Source organism: Giraffa tippelskirchi, chromosome 11, assembly GCF_054371585.1.
Source record: "Giraffa tippelskirchi isolate mGirTip1 chromosome 11, T2T-mGirTip1v1.2.pri, whole genome shotgun sequence".
NCBI classification, from domain to species: Eukaryota; Metazoa; Chordata; class Mammalia; order Artiodactyla; family Giraffidae; genus Giraffa; species Giraffa tippelskirchi.
The window spans coordinates 83,604,339-83,621,440 of NC_137285.1; the positions used below are offsets into that span (position 1 = coordinate 83,604,339).

Consider the following 17,102-nt stretch of genomic DNA (forward strand, 5'->3'; position numbering starts at 1 on the left):
TAATCCTAAAGGAAATCCACTGTGAATAGTCACTGGGAGGACTCATACTGAAGTTGAAGCTCCAATACTTTGGCCACCTGATGTGAAGAGCTGACTCCTTGGAGAAGACCCTGATCCTGGGAAAGATTGAGGGCAGGAGGAGAAGGGAGTGGCAGAGGATGAGATGGTTGGACGCCATCATTGACTCAATGGACATGAGTATGAGCAAGCTGCAGGAGACAGGGGACCTGGCATGCTGCTGTCCAGGGCATCACAAAGAGTCAGATACCACTGAGCAACTGCATACCAGCACATCTCTTGAAAAAACATTAATTAAAAGCCTACCTGGTGCCTGGTATCAAAGTAAAAAGATAAATTGAACATTATTTTGTAAGAGTTGATGTCTACTGAGCACTCTGCTTTGTTACGACCTGATTTACTCCTTTATAACAATTCTTCAAAGTAGGCACCTTTGCCCCCGTTTTTTCAGGATAAATTACATAGCTGAAAAAGATTAAGTAACCTGCTCAAAGTCATATGGACAAGTGTCAGAACTAGCACTCGAACCCAGGTCTACTGAATGCAAGCGGTGCCCACAGACATCGTGCTTCCTACTATGCTACCCCTGCAATGCGACGAGCTTGCACACAGTATTAGTTAGTCTTTTGCAGATTAAAACAAACTGATGGTCAGAGGCTATATAACTTGTCCAAAATCGCACAGCTAGAAAGCATCTTAAAAGAAATTTAATCTCTATTTGATGCCAAAGTGATTCTGCACCATTTCTACATGCTATCTTTAAGTCAAGATCCATCTAAATCAGAGCCAGGAGCAAGAGTATGACTCTAGTCAGCCAGAGTGCACAGAGAATGGGGAATTTAATGTTTCAGTTAACGAAGAACATCTCTCTTGCGCTTATTCAAAAGCTTTCTAACAGTTCCCAGTGTACCTTGCACCCTAAGTCAGCACAGAATAATGTACTGTTTCCTTGATGACTCAGGATCTTACGTGTCCCAGCACCGTCATTATAAGCAGCATTCGTTTCTGAGAAATGTCCAAGTGGATGCAGAAGAAGGTGATTGGGGTGAGCATGTGGGGAGCCCAGAATTACTGAGGACAAATTCAAGTATATTCTATTTATTTACCTTTCCTGCAAGTAGAATGGACAAGGCCCCAAACTGAGACTTACCAAAGGTTTCAACTGAGATGGGTTCAGATTAATCATGTTTACTTCAATTCGTGGAATTATTAATAGCTGACAAACTGCATTAAAAGTGATTGTTTTTCCTCCTTTTGCCACTTGATAAATGGCAAAGAATGAAGCTTTCCCTGACTCCTGTGTCCTACTGGGTTACCCCGTCATCAGGGGAGAAAGGAGCTGTATAATTACCTTTTGAGACATGAATCATCCCTACTCTGAGGGCCCAGACCTGTTTGACTCTATAAAAGCAGCTCAGGGTTGAAGTGCAGACATGCACTGTCTCGCGTGCCCCAGGGTTGTTATAATTACCAATCCGCCAAGAGGAGATGAAGGTGCTCCCTGCATCTGGCCTTGCTGTCCTCCTCGTCACCGCTCTGAAGTTTTCCACCGCAGCCCCCTCCCTATTTGCAGCCTCCCCCAGGACCTCAAGGAACAACTACCACCTTGCACAGGTTTGTGAATCTTTGCACAATTCCCTCTTCCTCCTCCTGCCCCAGAAAATCCAAAGGGGATAATAATAAGAAAATCAGGAAAATCTGTTATGGTTTTGAAATCATCTTCTAAGCGCACTGAAGTCTGATGGATATGATTCCCTGTACACCTGAGACTGGTATCTAGTACACACTGAGTGTCTGTGTTGCAAGACTGCATAAATGAATGAATGAATATCTATCCAGGTATTTTGCTGCACACAGAATTTGAGGGGGCTTGCAAAAATACAGGCATTATAGAAAGACAAAAGAAGTAGGGGGCTTGCAAAAATACAGGCATTACAGAAAGACAAAAGTGTTTGAGGAACAACATAGAAGTGAAACTGAGGGCAGAAAAATAAAAAACAAAGTGTAAGATTTGCACAGTAGAGGTGGGTTGCAGATTTAGTGCTAAGATTCCTAACAGTCACAACAGAAGGATTTCCTGTGCTCACTTTTCAGAAAAATGGCTCTTATACTCAGGGCAAACTTGATCAAAATTTGAAGTGAACCGAATTTTTCTTGGATGCCAACCCACTTCTCATGCCAAGGTCTTTCCTCTCTAAAGCATATTCCCAAGGTCCCTGATTTACTTACACTTTCTGTACCTTTCTCTTTTAAAATCTCTCCCAACTGACTGTTGGCAAGGATCTAATACAAATAATTCATTCAGCATACCAGAATTCCTTCAAAGACTAAGAGTGACTCAAAGTGATTCAATGTATGTTTTCTTCCAAGTGTTTTGGGGGTTTTTTTGGGGGGGGGTGGGAGGGATTTTTCTGCTTTTGTTTTCTTTACATTTAAAAGAAAGGTGGCAAACTTTAACCTAAAGAAATAAATCTTCAATGGAGGAATTTCCAACATTAGTGAAAGGGGTGTAGTGAGACGTTTTTGCACCAGGGCCTCTGTTTTGTGTATCTGTCACAAAGACAGCACCCTTGTGACTGCAGCCCTGATGGGGACTGCCTTCCTACCTGCCAGGCTACGCTCACGGGCTGCTTCGCAGAGCTGATCTTCTGTACACACCGCGTGTCCCTACTGATGGCTCATGCTGCTCTTCCTAACTGATCAGCCGCCCTGCCCACCGGCTGTTCAACATTTAGAATATCAGCCCTCCATATAAACAGCACAGTGGAGTACAGACCTGTTGAATTGAACTTTTTTTTTAACTTGAAACCACTTTCAGACTAACTAAATTCTAAATAGCATATCTCAGAATACTAACGGGGTCTATTTCCAATCGTATTTTGCCACCAGGCTTTGCCTCCCTCCTGAAGTGTAACTGTCACTTACCCAGTTTCATGCCACTCTGATTCAGACACTAATCTTTGGGACCTCCAGAAGGAGCATCATGCTGATCTGGTGGCTGAAAATCATGGTTTTGTCCAGGTTCAGACAAACTATGGTCATTGGGCCCAAACCGGCCACTCTTCCTCATTTACAAATCATCTACTGCTTTTGTACTACAATGGTGGAAATCACGTGATGACACAGAAACTATTAATTATCAGACCTTTCAGAAAACAGTTAACTGACCTCACAGTGGTCTATGCAGAAATAAGGCCAGCAAGCCTTGGAAGAAATTCATCCTTGCTAAGAGTATTGGGAAAGAATTAGGTGTTCTTGGAATGTTAGGGGTCTCTAGTGACCCCCTGGGTCTTCCCTGGGACTCAGATGGTAAAGAATCTGCCTGCATTGTGGGAGACCTGGGTTGGATCCCTGGGTGGGGAAGATCCCCCGGAGAAGGGAATGGCAACCCACTCCAGTATTCTTGCCTGGAGGAGCCTGGAGGGCTACAGTCCATGGGGTCGCAAAGAGTCAGAAACGACTGAGCAACTAACACTGTCACTTTCACAGTGACCCCTTATCCCTCCCCTCCAAAGCAAGTCAGCCTCCTTCAGTCTCCCTTACAACATGCTTTGAAAGACCTTCAACCAAGGATCAAGGAAACTTGTTGACACCTGGCAAACAGGTCTTCTCCTGCCTGCAGTGGTCCTAGCCATCAGCTCCAGGCAGGAAAGGGTATCCCTCTTCAGCAGGCTGGTATGATCTAGGCAAACCTCCCAAGTGCATCCCAATGACTAGAAAGAATTACTGTCCCACCTTATAGTTTAAAGAAATAGCTAACAACTCATGCAACAATACAACAAATCAAAAAACATGAAAATAGACTTATTTCATAAAACAGCTTAAGTTTATTCATTTAGCAATTATTTATTGAATGGCTTCCCTGATAGCTCAGCTGGTAAAAGAATCTGCCTGCAATGCAGGAGACCCCGGTTCGATTCCTGGGTCGGGAAGATCTGCTGGAGAAGGGATAGGCTACCCACTCCAGTATTCTTGGGCTTCCCTGGTGGCTCAGCCGGTAAAGAATCTGCCTGTAATGCTGGAGACCCAGGTTTGACCCCTGGGCTGGGAAGATCTCCTGGAGAAGGGAAAGGCTACCTGCTCCAGTGTTCTGTCCTGGAGAACTCCATGGACTGTATAGTCCATGGGGTCGCAAAGAGTCGGACACAACTGAGCAACTTTCACTTTCACCCTTTCACTTACTATGTGCTATGTGCCAGGGTGTGTCCTCAGCACTGGAGAGACATCAGTGAACAAAACAAGTAAAGTTCCTGTTCTTCCAGCACTGACATGGGGGTGACAGAGGAGTGGGAAGAGCTGGGAGGAGACAAACCAGGCAATCAGTAAGTGTCCATGATGTTAAAACATAAATTTACCACAATGATAGTTACTGGGGCCCTGGGGGGGCGGGGGGGGGGTGGTATTCTCACCTGAGTAGTCCAGAAAGGCTTCTCTGAGGAAGGGATATTTGTAATGAACCTGAACCCTATGAAGAAATATGTGGACCCGAACTTCTCGGTCGCGTGAAGATCTGGAGACAGAGCTGTCCAGGCAGAGGAAAGAGCGGGTGCAGCAGCCTGGGGCAGCAGGCCAGAATGTCAGGAGGACACCGCAGAGTCCAGAGTCAGGCCAGCACACACCGGGGCCTGGGGCCCCAGGCCGGGCTAAGCACCTCCACCCTCTCGCTTCTCTCTCGATCGCCCACCAAGAGACGGCAAACGGTTTCCTGTGCCTGGGAACTCCAGGCGGGAAATGTTTCCAAGTGCTGTTCACTTCTTCCTCCACCCAGGAACACGCCAGTCTATTCTTGCAAAGATAAATAGGCTTTTAATTGATTTATTTCATGCCCACTTGTATCTTTTCAATTTTTATTGGCTAATTATCACAAAGGCTTGGAAAATGATGAAATAATTAGTCTCATCGTCCAGAGATTTAGCCTATTGTTTGTTTGTTTTTACATAGTAATATCAATACGACATTTAATACAGGCTATTAAGTTGTCCTTAAAATAATAGAAGCTTTTATTATCACATTATTATCAACTTAAAATTAAAGAAAATAAAAATAAAAACCTTCCAAATACAAATTGTTAAATTCAGGCGCCTTTACTACCCTTTTACTTTCTGTGCATAAAGATATTTTTAAATTGTCATTATAGTCAAATTTTGGTCCCTTCCTTTTTTATTATTATATCATAATAAAATTTTGATGTTTATATGTTCATAAACATCATGTTTAAAAGTGACAATATTTCAGAAAATAAGTCAGCTATAATTTGTTCCATTTATTTAGTTGGACACATGGAATATTTCCATATGAATAAGATTTCTGTGAGCATCTTTGCACATCAGCTTAATTTAAAGGATTACTTTTTCAGGATAGATTTCCAGAAGTGGAATTAATGAGTAAAAGGGTATGAACGTGTTAAGGTCTCTTGATACATTTCAAAGCATTTTCACACTGAGCATCTCATTGGATCCTCAGCTTGGTGTGGGAAGGATAGACACCAACACCATCTTACAGATGAGAAAACTGATACTAAAAGAAATTACAGGAATTGCCCACACTTTTTAGAATCTAGGATTTATCACACAGCTGAAAATTCACACAGTTGCATTTCTGTGACTTTGCCAAAACAGAAAGAAATGTTGAACAAATCGAATCTTGAACTTCACCTTCTCTTGAGGAGCACTTAAATCTGAGCTTTAAGCTCGTTTCTCCCAGGAGGGACATGCGGAAAGCACACTCAGTAAGAGCTGGGCGGCATACGAGCTTCTGGCCCTGCTCTCTGGGCCTCTGCTATTCTAATTTCTGGAAAGAGGATCACCCAAACACCAGCGACAGGCTCCTGTGGTTTTACCGGTGGGGACGAGGAGGGTGGAGAGCACGTAGGACGGTGCTGGTGAGGCCTGAAATCCTTGACCCAGCTGACCCCACAACCAAGTGCTGAGCCAACAGCATGCAAGCATTAGAATGGAACGCACAGTTCAAGGTGTGCATCTTTGTGCCTAACTGAACATTTAGACTCTGGAAAGCATGCTAAAACCTCGTCAGTAATTTTAGCAATAAAGTACATAGAAAAATTTGGCCTCTCTGTACCTCGGAACATCTCATAATTCTTCAAGGAAGCATATTTGCTATATTTTGCCCAAAGAATAAGAGCTCAAATGGTAATTGAACATCTATTCTGCGTCTGGAACTGGGTCAGGCCACGGCCATAGCTGTGAAGGTATCATCACGCCCAGCAGGAAGGACCATGAGCCCCCCGGGTGGGAGTGATGAGAAGGCCGTGGGCTGTGTGCACGGTGGCCAGAGCTCCCTCGTATAAGAGCCACGTCCCGCGGGAGCACCCAGCGGGGAGCCGCTCACCCGGTCACCACAGCAGCCAGGCCTGGTGCTCTAAGTAGAAATCGTTTCTGATTTTACCTTTACTTCATTGAAGATGGTTTGCATACTATTTACTATCACTAGCCTTAAACTTCTTGAGCTGCAGGTCTAGCATCTTATGGGCATTTTGAAGAAGAACCATTTTATTGCAAAAATTTTTTATGCTCATAACAAAGTGAGTGAAAGTTGCTCAGTCATGTCCAACTCTTTGCGACCCCATGGACTGTATAGTCCATGGAATTCTCCAGGCCAGAATACCGGAGTGAGTAGCCCTTCTCTTCTCCAGGGGATCTTCCCAACCCAGGGATCAAACCCAGATCTCCTGAATTGCGGGGGGATTCTTTACCAGCTGAGCCACAGGGAAGCCCAAGAATATTGGAGTGGGTAGCCTATCCCTTCTCCAGGAATCTTTCCAACCCAGGGATCAAACCCAGGTCTCCGGCATTGTGGGCGGATTCTTTACCAACTGAGCCACAAGGGAAGCCCACATATATAAAACATACATGATTTTAAAAGTATTATTCTTAATTCCATCACCAACATAAAAGCACTGTTAATCCCTTAGTCTATATTTCTCGAACTACTTTCTATGACTCAGGGCTGGGACTAGGACGAAGGACTGCTGAAAGTTGGATCCTATCTTTATTTAAAATTTTAATACTTTTTTCCACCATGGATTTGTTTTGCCTTAATTTAAATTTTTTTCCAAAAATATTGCATTTAATATTATTTTTCTGTATCACTGAGTTTTTGGCAACCCCTACCCACTTCTTCACCTCATCCTAGTTTATCACTGTATATCTGTGTGAATTCATGCGCACACATTTCTATTTACAAACATGGCTTGTACTATAATAATAATAGTGATAAATCTCTTTTCACTTAATGCATATTAAGCATCTTCTTATGGGACCATATTTTGTGAAATCAAAATTAGAGTTTAGAGTATAACTGTAACACATAATCTAAGAAGGAAACAAACTATTTGAACTCTAAACAGCCTCAGAAGATATAGAGCACAGAGGTCCACACAGAGTTCACCTCTGAAGAGTGTAATTTAGACTTGCTATGAGCTTTGTATGACTACAGCATCCGCTTGAGGAAACAGAATAGCTCAGAGAATCAACGTCATCTTGCCAAAAGAATCAGAAACATAAAATGCATGTATAAGACAGCTTAATGAGACATAGAAATGAAAGCAAATAGTCACACCTCTGTTTCAGGGCACCTCTCCTGGGTTTCAGGGCTCCCTCACCCTTTTTCTCCTCTTGGGTTCTCATCTCACTAAGATTTTTAAAAAGAACAACCACCAGGGAAGTGAGGTCTGCTCACAAGCAAGCCAAGGACTAAGGGTTGGTTGACCCCACAGTAAGGACACAGAGCACCTTGTCTAAACAAGTGAGTCTTACTCCTTTTCACTTTTTGCTTAACAATTACAGCTTACGTTGATACCAGAAATCTTTGGGATATAGGAAAGGATAAAGACAAATTATAACCCATAATTTTACAACCCGGAGATAAGCAAGATTAATATTCAGATGTATTTCCTTCCATTATTTATGTTACTGATGTTCACTATATTAATAAATTATATATGTGCTAATTACCAATGCATTGATTAGTGTGTTAACTTTAAATGTTAATATACATGCTAACATTATTATTGATATATTAACATACAGATATAATAAACATGAACATAATACATAAACATTATATGACTTGGCTTATGTGTGAAATTGTGATTACAATCTGTTTAAAGGTTTCACTTCTGCTTTTCTCAGTGTATCGCCATTGTATTGAATTATTATACATGCCAAATACTAAATATTTTTCAAAAATGTGATATTAGCAGAGGCCTAGTATTACTTCATTGGAGAAGGCAATGGCACCTCACTCCAGTACTCTTGCCTGGAAAATCCCATGGATGGAGGAGCCTGGTAGGCTACAGTCCATGGGGTTGCTAAGAGTCAGACATGACTGAGCTACTTCACTTTCACTTTTACCTTTCATGCATTGGAGAAGAAAATGGCAACCCACTCCAGTGTTCTTGCCTGGCAAATCCCAGGGACAGCAGAGCCTGGTGGGTTGCCGTCTATGGGGTCGCACAGAGTCGAACACGACTGAAGCGACTTAGCAGTATTACTTCATATCGATATATAATAATGTATCTAACACATTCCCTATTGTTAGATATTAATATTACATCCAATATTTTATTATTTATAAATAAATATATTTAACAGAAATTAATAATACACATGATTTATATAGAATATAATAAAATACATGGTTTATGAATATAGTTCATATGATATACAAATAATATTATTTATATACAATAAACACCTTATAACATACAAATATAAACATTTTTTATGTATAATAAAATATAGATATAAATCTTTAACTGCTTTCTGTTTTCCTGAAACAAGTTGCGTGGATGAAATTCCTAGGACAACAGCAGGCACTATATCTGCATTTGCATGACTATGTTATTCACTTCACCCAAAAAGTCATACAGAGTGTTTTGAGTGATATATTAGGGGTTTTAAGCCTTTAAATGCAAATGAAAACATTATGTTTATGACTAATTTTCTAATATTTGCTTCACGGGACAAAGAGTCAGTCCTAGAAAACCTGCCGCTTGAAAAACACCCCACATATCGAACACACCTGAATTATTTAAAAGTCTCAGCCAGTAAACATATTGACACCTACTGCTTTCACATAAAGTGAGAGACCGTGCTATAAGGCCTCACAGAGTTAAGAACATACTGATCTTGCTTAATGTGTAATGAAAAGGTGACACTAATATTTGCTTACAGAGAAATAGGATAGTCTTTATTTTGCAAATTGGTAAAGACTTCAGTGCAAATAAATGGGCTGTGGGGAAAATGTTCACACTATTTTCTTTCTAATTTTTTTTTCTCTTAAGATAGCTGTTCATTGCAGAAAAAGCATAGGAAAGGAAAGGAAAGTCGCTCAGTCGTGTCCGACTCTTTGCGACCCCGTGGACTGTAGCCTGCCAGGCTCCTCCGTCCATGGGATTCTCCAGGCAAGAACACTGGAGTGGTTTGCCATTTCCTTCTCCAGGGGATCTTCCCGACCCAGGGATCGAACCCAGGTCTCCCGCATTGGAAGCAGACGCTTTAACCTCTGAGCCACCAGGGAAAAAGCATAAAATGCATGCAAATAAAAAAAATCTAAAATCCCACCTCCCAAAGATAATTGTTGTTAATAACTTGGACTTATCTATCTAAGCTTTATCTATGCAAATATATCTAATTTTATTTTCAAAAGTGGCAAATGCTGTGCACACTGTCCTCAGCATAACAAGAATACTGTCCTGTCTTAACCTGAGCGCGAGTGTTACTTAGAGTTTGTGCTGTAGACCTCAGCCTGCCTCTCTGTTTCAGGCGTACCTTGACAAGTATTACACAAAGAAAGGAGGGCCCCAGATTGGGGAGATGGCTGCAAGAGGAGATAATTCCACGGTTAAAAAGATTAAGGAGCTGCAGGCGTTCTTCGGCCTCCGAGTCACTGGGAAGCTGGACCGGGCTACCATGGACGTGATCAAGACGCCTCGCTGCGGAGTTCCCGACGTGGCCGACTATCGCGTCTTCCCAGGTGAACCCAAATGGAAAAAAAATACTTTGACATACAGGTAATGAGATCGAGACTTTCCAGATTCAGAGAGAAATAGCCTCTCTCTCCTTCTTTTCTTTTAAAAATATGTTCCTTCTGATGTGTATAAAAATCATGACTCGTCCCAATCATAAGAGAGAATGAGAACTTTTTTGGTCTGCTCTTTAGACAAGGGAGAATTCACTAGAAAACATGACCTCAAGATTGTCGTAATGACCAGCCGCTTTAGGTATGACAATTTTACCAGTTTAGAGACAACACTTTTTTCCATAAAGAAAAAGAACCTTGTCTAAGATTAATAACCTGATGGTACCAACAACCTTCTAAACTAGAAGTAAAGCTCACCTAGTAAATTAATTGTTATTAATTCCAAAAGTAATTTATTGGCCATTTATTAAATGTCTGCCATAGGCATTCAGTTCTGGAGATAAAAGGTAAATATATCATTTTCCCTCGCCTTTTGGGGAGAAACACATGCAAATAGCCGCAGCTCCGGGTGAGAGATGTGAAACCACAAGTCTAAGCAGAGAACTGTGGCCGCGCGTGGATGAGCAACCAGGTCACCCAGGGGTGGCCCGTGACATCCGCGCCTGACCCGAAGGCCGAGCGGAGCTGGCCGCCCCCGGCTCCCTGTTCCCGCCTCGTCCTCCTCCGCCCCCACCCGTGAGCCCGGCACCCGCCCCGCCATCCTCCCATTTCTTCCTGCCGCCCGGGGAGCAAGGATTGTGCATTGCCCAAGGGGACTCGCCCAATCAGAACCGGCCCCGCGCTGTGCTTCGGTGTCTTCGGCCTGAACTCCAGCCCCGCAGCCTGTCTCCACTGGCGGGGCCAGTGCTGGCTTCCTTCCCCGCTCGGTCCCCCTCCGATAGACCGACCGTGGTGCTTCCTAATTACTATAGTACATTTTGCTGTTACCGATGTTCGGGAGGTGAGTTACAGCTCTTATCTGTGTGATGGAAATGACCTGCTGCGGCTCATCTCGTCCCAACTTGACGTTCGCTGGTGGCAGGCTGGTAGCTGAAATGAGCCCTAGCGAAGAGTGTTTCCAATACGGCAATCACCAAACCCTGCGAGGGGAGGGGGCTGGCTGTAGAGCCAGCTGTTAGACTGTCCTCGCACCCCGCTGACTCCTTGTGATCAGCTGAGGGCCCAAACCCAAGCCGAGATCAGATGATTCCCCTAGGCCTCTTGTGAGTTGCTATGAGCCTTTGAATCCATAAGGTGGCACTCTGGATACAGCTATTAGTCTCTGCTTCAGTGCAAGAACGCCTCAAAGAGCTTTCTTGGGGGAAAAAAAAAAACACCTTTAAGAAACTGAGCACCCACGAGATTACGAGGTAAGAGAGGAAATTTTTGTATAAACTCATGAAGTCCTTCCCATCATTTCCTAAACTGTGTAAACATTCCTAAACATTTCCTAAACTGTGTAAACATTTCTTAAACATTTCCGAGCACAGTCGTTTGTGATTACATTCGTGCTAAATGACTTCAGTCCTTTCTGACTCCTTGCAACCCCATGGACTGTAGCCCGCCAGATTCTTCTATCCATGAGATTCTCCAGGCAAGAATACTGGTTGCCACACCCTTCTCCAGGGGGATCTTCTCAACCCAGGGGTCAAACCCTCTTCTCTTATGTCTCCTGCATTGGCTGGTGGGTTCTTGACCACTAGCGCCACCTGGGAAGCCATAGTCGGTGATTATGCACAGCAAAGACAAGGAGACAGATCAAGCTAACTTGGGATTTGAAGTATAGTATTCTTGTGGTAATATTCTTTGGGCAGTCCCCAAAACCCCTCAACACACCCCACACTGACCATCCACTTCCTCCTGAACAACTCGCCTTCTCCTCCCATTCTCCAAAAAAAAGGAACTAGAGACTACCTTAACATTCTGTGTAGCTACTGGATCTCAGAATAACTTCTTTTAACATAGCCCAGAGGACTGAAAGGACTTCCCTAGAGCTCAAACGGTAAAGAATCTGCCTGCGATGCAGGAGACCAGGGTTCAATCCCTGAGTCGGGAAGATCCCTTGGAGGAAGGGAACGGCAATCCACTCCAGTGTTCTGGAGAATTCCATGGACAGAGAAGCCTGGCAGACTACAGTTCGTCGGGTCACAAAGAGTCGGACAGGACTGAGCAACAACACACACACATAGGACTGAAAGGGCTTCCAAGGTGGTGGCAGTGGTAAAGAACCCTCCAAACAAAGCAGGTAGACGTAAGAGATGGGGGTTCAATCCCTGGGTCAGGAGGATCCCCTGGAGGAGGGCATGGCACCCCACTCCAGGATTCTTGCCTGGAGAATCCCATGGACAGAGGAGCCTGGCGGGCTACAGTCCATGGGGTTGCACAGAGTTGGACACGACTGAAGTGACTTAGCTCGCAGAAGACTGACGAAGATAAAATACAGCCTAGTGCTTATATGAATACACTTTGAAGCCAGAAAGAACTGGGCTCAGTTCCTGACTAGTCATGAAACACAGAGTGATACTATTGCCTCTGAAGGTGGCTGTGAGGGTTAGCAGGCGTACCACATAGAAAAGGGCCTGGAACCGGGTCCAGCCCTTTGCGTGTGTTCCCAGAACGTCATCTGTCATCACTGCGGCTGTCTCGGTCTCCAGACCCTCTGGGCGAGGACCTCTGTCCACGTACTCTTCCTTTCTGGCCCATCCCTTCTCCATCGCTGTTTTCTCCATCCCAGCACACACAGGCCGCTATGTGGGGAGGGATAACTTATCTACAATATGAGGGAATTAGGGGATGCTAACTATGCAGAGCCATGATAAATCACAGATTCATATTATGCAGTGGGAGTAACAAATTCGGAAAACACTAAATGGTCCCTTTAAGAGTCCTGGTTCCCCCTCTGGACGCTCTAGCTCCCTCCTCTTGGACTAAGTTCCTAGAGTGAGAGATCTTATTCCTTCCCTTGCAGTTGCCGGTTTAGCTATTTCCTTTCCTCTCTGTGGGACATGGTCCCTTCCTCTGGGGCCTCCGGGACAACCACTGTTGATTTCTGGCTGAGACTGCACCACCTGCATCAGAATAGCCTGGGACACTTATTAAAATGCAGATTTCTTGATTGCGCTTGTGTGTTTAACAAGCTTTCTGAGTTGTTATCACAGGTCCTAAACTTTGAGAACAACTGAGTAGGCCCTAAAAAGCACTAGCCTTTATTCATTAGTTCATTCATTTAGCAAGTGTTTGCTAAGCACCTACTATGTGCAAGGGCCAGGGCTAGGACCCCGAGAAGGTAGACTATGTGTCTGGCTCTCAAGGTGGGCATTTTCAGAATTCACTTCTAACTCTGCCCCTGTTATTCCACCTGAGCCCAAGGTACCCAGGGTGCAGTTCCTTTCTTCTGCCCTTCCTTTATGGCAGCTTAGAATCCCCAGCCCCTGGGTTCCAGAGTGGCACATCCTAGAAAAACACCAACTGTCTCTACCCACTGTATCCAAAATACTCTATACTTTTATGCCTTCCAATGTCATTGTCAGAGCAGGACCTGATGAAAGAAAGACTTGAGCCTTTTTCAGCCCAAGTGTGCATCCTTGTGACAAGCTAGCACTTCCTCTTTTAAAATGTGCATTATTTTAAGAAAAAACATTCTCCCGTGGCCCTGGGGAAAACCTTCTTGTCTTTGAATAAGAATTTGCAAAACCTCAAAACTCTTTGTCTTTACTTTTTTCAATTGAAAAATTTTGGTCCCTTTATGGGAAAAAGATCCCTTATCAGTTAAAGCCGCTTCAGGAAAAACGGACTTCTAGCTACTCATAAAGTTACACAGGTATTACTCTTTCCAGTTAGTGATGTATAATAACAACAAAAGTCAAACTGTTTCAGCATGAGAAATCTCAAATTTTTCATTTCACCCCTTCCTTTTTCTTATGTTAGCATGTTTCAGTAATGTAATAAAGATGAAAGCGAAATAAGAATTATTATTTTGGAGAAAAATCTCTAAACTGTAGATTTATGTTCACTATTTTTATTTTCAATATGAACTTGACGTAACTCTCACTTTCTTCACTTAGGAGCACTTGTTAAAAGGAAAATGTGTTGCTTCTGTATTGACAGAATATCCAAGTACACCCCTTCCATGACTCCTGCGGAAGTGGACAAAGCCATGGAGATGGCCCTGCGGGCCTGGAGCAGCGCCGTCCCTCTGAACTTTGTCAGAGTCAATGCAGGGGAAGCAGACATTATGATCTCTTTTGAAACTGGAGGTACTGTGGTGCTTCCTGGGTTTTGTCTATTACTCCAGAGGAAAAATGTTTCAGCACTTTTCCCCATACAATGTTTAATCCATGTGACCAGCATGCTCCTTCTTCTCAGAGCCGTGAAGGGCAGAGGCCGAGATCATGGCAAAGTCACAGTCTTTATCTAGTCAGAAAACAGAGCCAGGGGAGTTCTCCACACAACTGATCTACAGAACGGACCCGGCATAATCCATTTTCGCCGTGGCATTGCCCCGTCAGGGACAAGTTCTGTCAGATTTAGCTTCTATGTGGCTGGGCAGCCCTCTGACCTCATGCCGTCCCCATGATGGTGTCCATCACTCCCCTTCATATTAGCCGAGGGTCTGCCCCCTCTGAATTCTCTCTGGGGGTGGGGTGAATCCCACAGGGGTCCTGACGGCTTTCCCAGGCAGCGGCGGTTAGGGGGGCGGCTGTCGCTCCTTCCTGGTTCACACTAGCAGACGCCTGTTGGTGGAGTTGCCAGGCCTGCCTCCAGCCTGCACACCCCATCGCTCACTCGCCCCTGTTTCAGAGAAACGGGTCTAGTAGTAAATGAAGGAAAGGCCATGTAAGTCCTTTCCCTCTCAGCTTTCTCAGAGTCAAGGTGAGTATCCCCGCCTCTTTCCCTCCACGGATAACCTTTCTAAGTGTCCTCTTTAAAGTCTTTATCTTAATTTTAATCTGATGTCACTGGGGAGAGACATGCGTAGAAGCTGGGAGAGAGGATCAAGCAAGTCCTGAGCTGGATCCCTTAAGAGATGGCCCTGGTGTGACTGTGACTGGCCCACGGTGGGTCTCGGCTCTCCCGCAGGGTCAAGGCAACCCCCAGGGAAGGGGCAGGGCAGTGTGGCTTGGGGCAGCTTGGGGGTGACGGAGTTAACATCTGGCTCTCTCTTGATTGTTCAAGCTGGGGCTCTGTTCCCTAAAACAAGTGGACTGGGCACTCTACTGCCGTTTAACCAGGACCTCAGGGCATGTACCCTGATTAAACAACACTGCCCTGAAACTTGGGGAATGGCACACCAGAGCTTCGTTTTTTTTTTGGTTTTAAATAAAGCAAGGTATTCTCACCAAAATCCTGAAAATCCGTGAAATGTATTCTATAATATCCCTCATTTTATTCTTCTTCCTTTTATATTATTTTGTAATGCACTTTTAAGTAAATATAGATACTAAAACAAAGCATATTAAGATTTGAAAGTTGTAATTTTATAAACACTTCTGTTGCTTTCAGGAGTTTAATGCGTGAAAGTATAACAAAATTACAGAGAAATTTTCTTTCTTTTTTTGACACATCCTTAAATTATATTGGGCTATACAAACAGAAAGCGCACGCTTGTCCAATTTACTATCATTTTCTTAGCCAGATCATATTTTTGTTTTGTTTTTTGTTAGCAATTTTATATTTTTTGACATATACTTGATATACAATGTTGTGTTAGTTTTAGTTGTACAGCAAAGTAATTCAATTATATATATGTTCTTTTTCAGATTTTTTTCCCTTATAGGTTATTATACTATACTATACTCAAAAATGTTGAGTATACTTCCCCGTGCTATACAGTAGTTCATTCTCAGTTACCTATTTTATACATAGGAATGTATATATGTTAATCCCAAACTCCTAATTTGTCCCTCCCTCACTGCCACCCTGTAAATAATATGTTGAAAGCAATTTACCAACATGTTCACAGTCCAGTGAGTGGACAAGATGGTGGCTGAATAACCATCTGCCTTTCTCCTTTTGTAATCTGCAGCATGGTCATAGTCTACAGTAGGCCTTGTGCCAATTAATAAACATTGCAACAAATACAATAACAAAAGAACATTTTTTTTTTATTTTTAATGCTTACTATCTTACAAAATTTCACTTTTATTATTTTACTAGATCACTCATTGGCATGTGAGATTCCTCTTATAAAAAATGAATTTTGAAAAGTAAATCTATTTGTATGAGAAATGTCAATGCTATTCAAAAAGTTGTCCATTCCCTGTGATATTATGTACCCCTCAAAATTTGCAAGAAGGACTAAATCTTGTTGGCATTTCTCCCCATATGTCTAGACCATGGGGATTCCTATCCATTCGATGGGCCTCGAGGGACTCTAGCCCATGCATTTGCACCTGGAGAAGGCCTGGGAGGAGATACACATTTCGACAATGCTGAGAAGTGGACTATGGGAACGAATGGTATATATGCACAATTCACCATAACCTGGAAAATATTGTATCTTCTTCTGGGCCTCCATCATGAAACCTTGAGGTTCAACGTCCCAAGCCACCCTTTAAGTAGGGGGGCTGGCTAGGAAAAACAAGTAAGCCAAAAATCCAAAAGGGAACACCATAAGGGAAAAGCTCCACCCTCCATTGTGCTGTAGATTTGTCTGATCTCTGGTTCACAGGGTATAATCTCAAGAAACAGCAATCCCCTACTCAACACACAGCAGTAGTTTGCTTCAACTACGTAGTATTTTTTGTTTCTTACTTGTACTTGGAAATAGGCTACGTTCAGAAATGACCTGAGAAGAATTAGTACTTCACTGAGAAGTACAAAGGGGATGGGTTAAAATTTCTAGAACATCATGCATGTCATCTGGAAATCTCCAGTGTGAAACACGGGTGGATAAAAGAGAGCAGACAGGGAACCAGTAAAGTATGCGTGGACTAAATCTAGGTATTACTGCCACTGTTAGTGCTAAAGCCCTTCTTTACGGAGCACCATTGACCATGAACAAAATAAATGGGTTTACATTTCCATCGTCCCCCACCCCAAGCCCCTCCTAGCCAAGGGGGGAAGAACTAGACTAAAGTCAGCAAAGCTAAGTGCCACTACCA

General features: G+C 43.4%; 1 protein-coding gene across 1 annotated transcript in view; it reads left to right on the top strand.

Annotated features, from left to right (window-relative positions):
• The first annotated feature begins 1,506 nt into the window (after positions 1–1,506).
• MMP20 (matrix metallopeptidase 20) overlaps positions 1,507–17,102 on the top strand; it is a 59,694-nt gene continuing 44,098 nt past the window's right edge. The window contains exons 1-4 of the mRNA XM_081545910.1: positions 1,507–1,632; positions 9,804–10,051; positions 14,107–14,255; positions 16,332–16,457. Coding sequence (XP_081402036.1) covers positions 1,507–1,632; positions 9,804–10,051; positions 14,107–14,255; positions 16,332–16,457 — 649 coding nt within the window. The remainder of the gene's footprint in view (positions 1,633–9,803; positions 10,052–14,106; positions 14,256–16,331; positions 16,458–17,102) is intronic.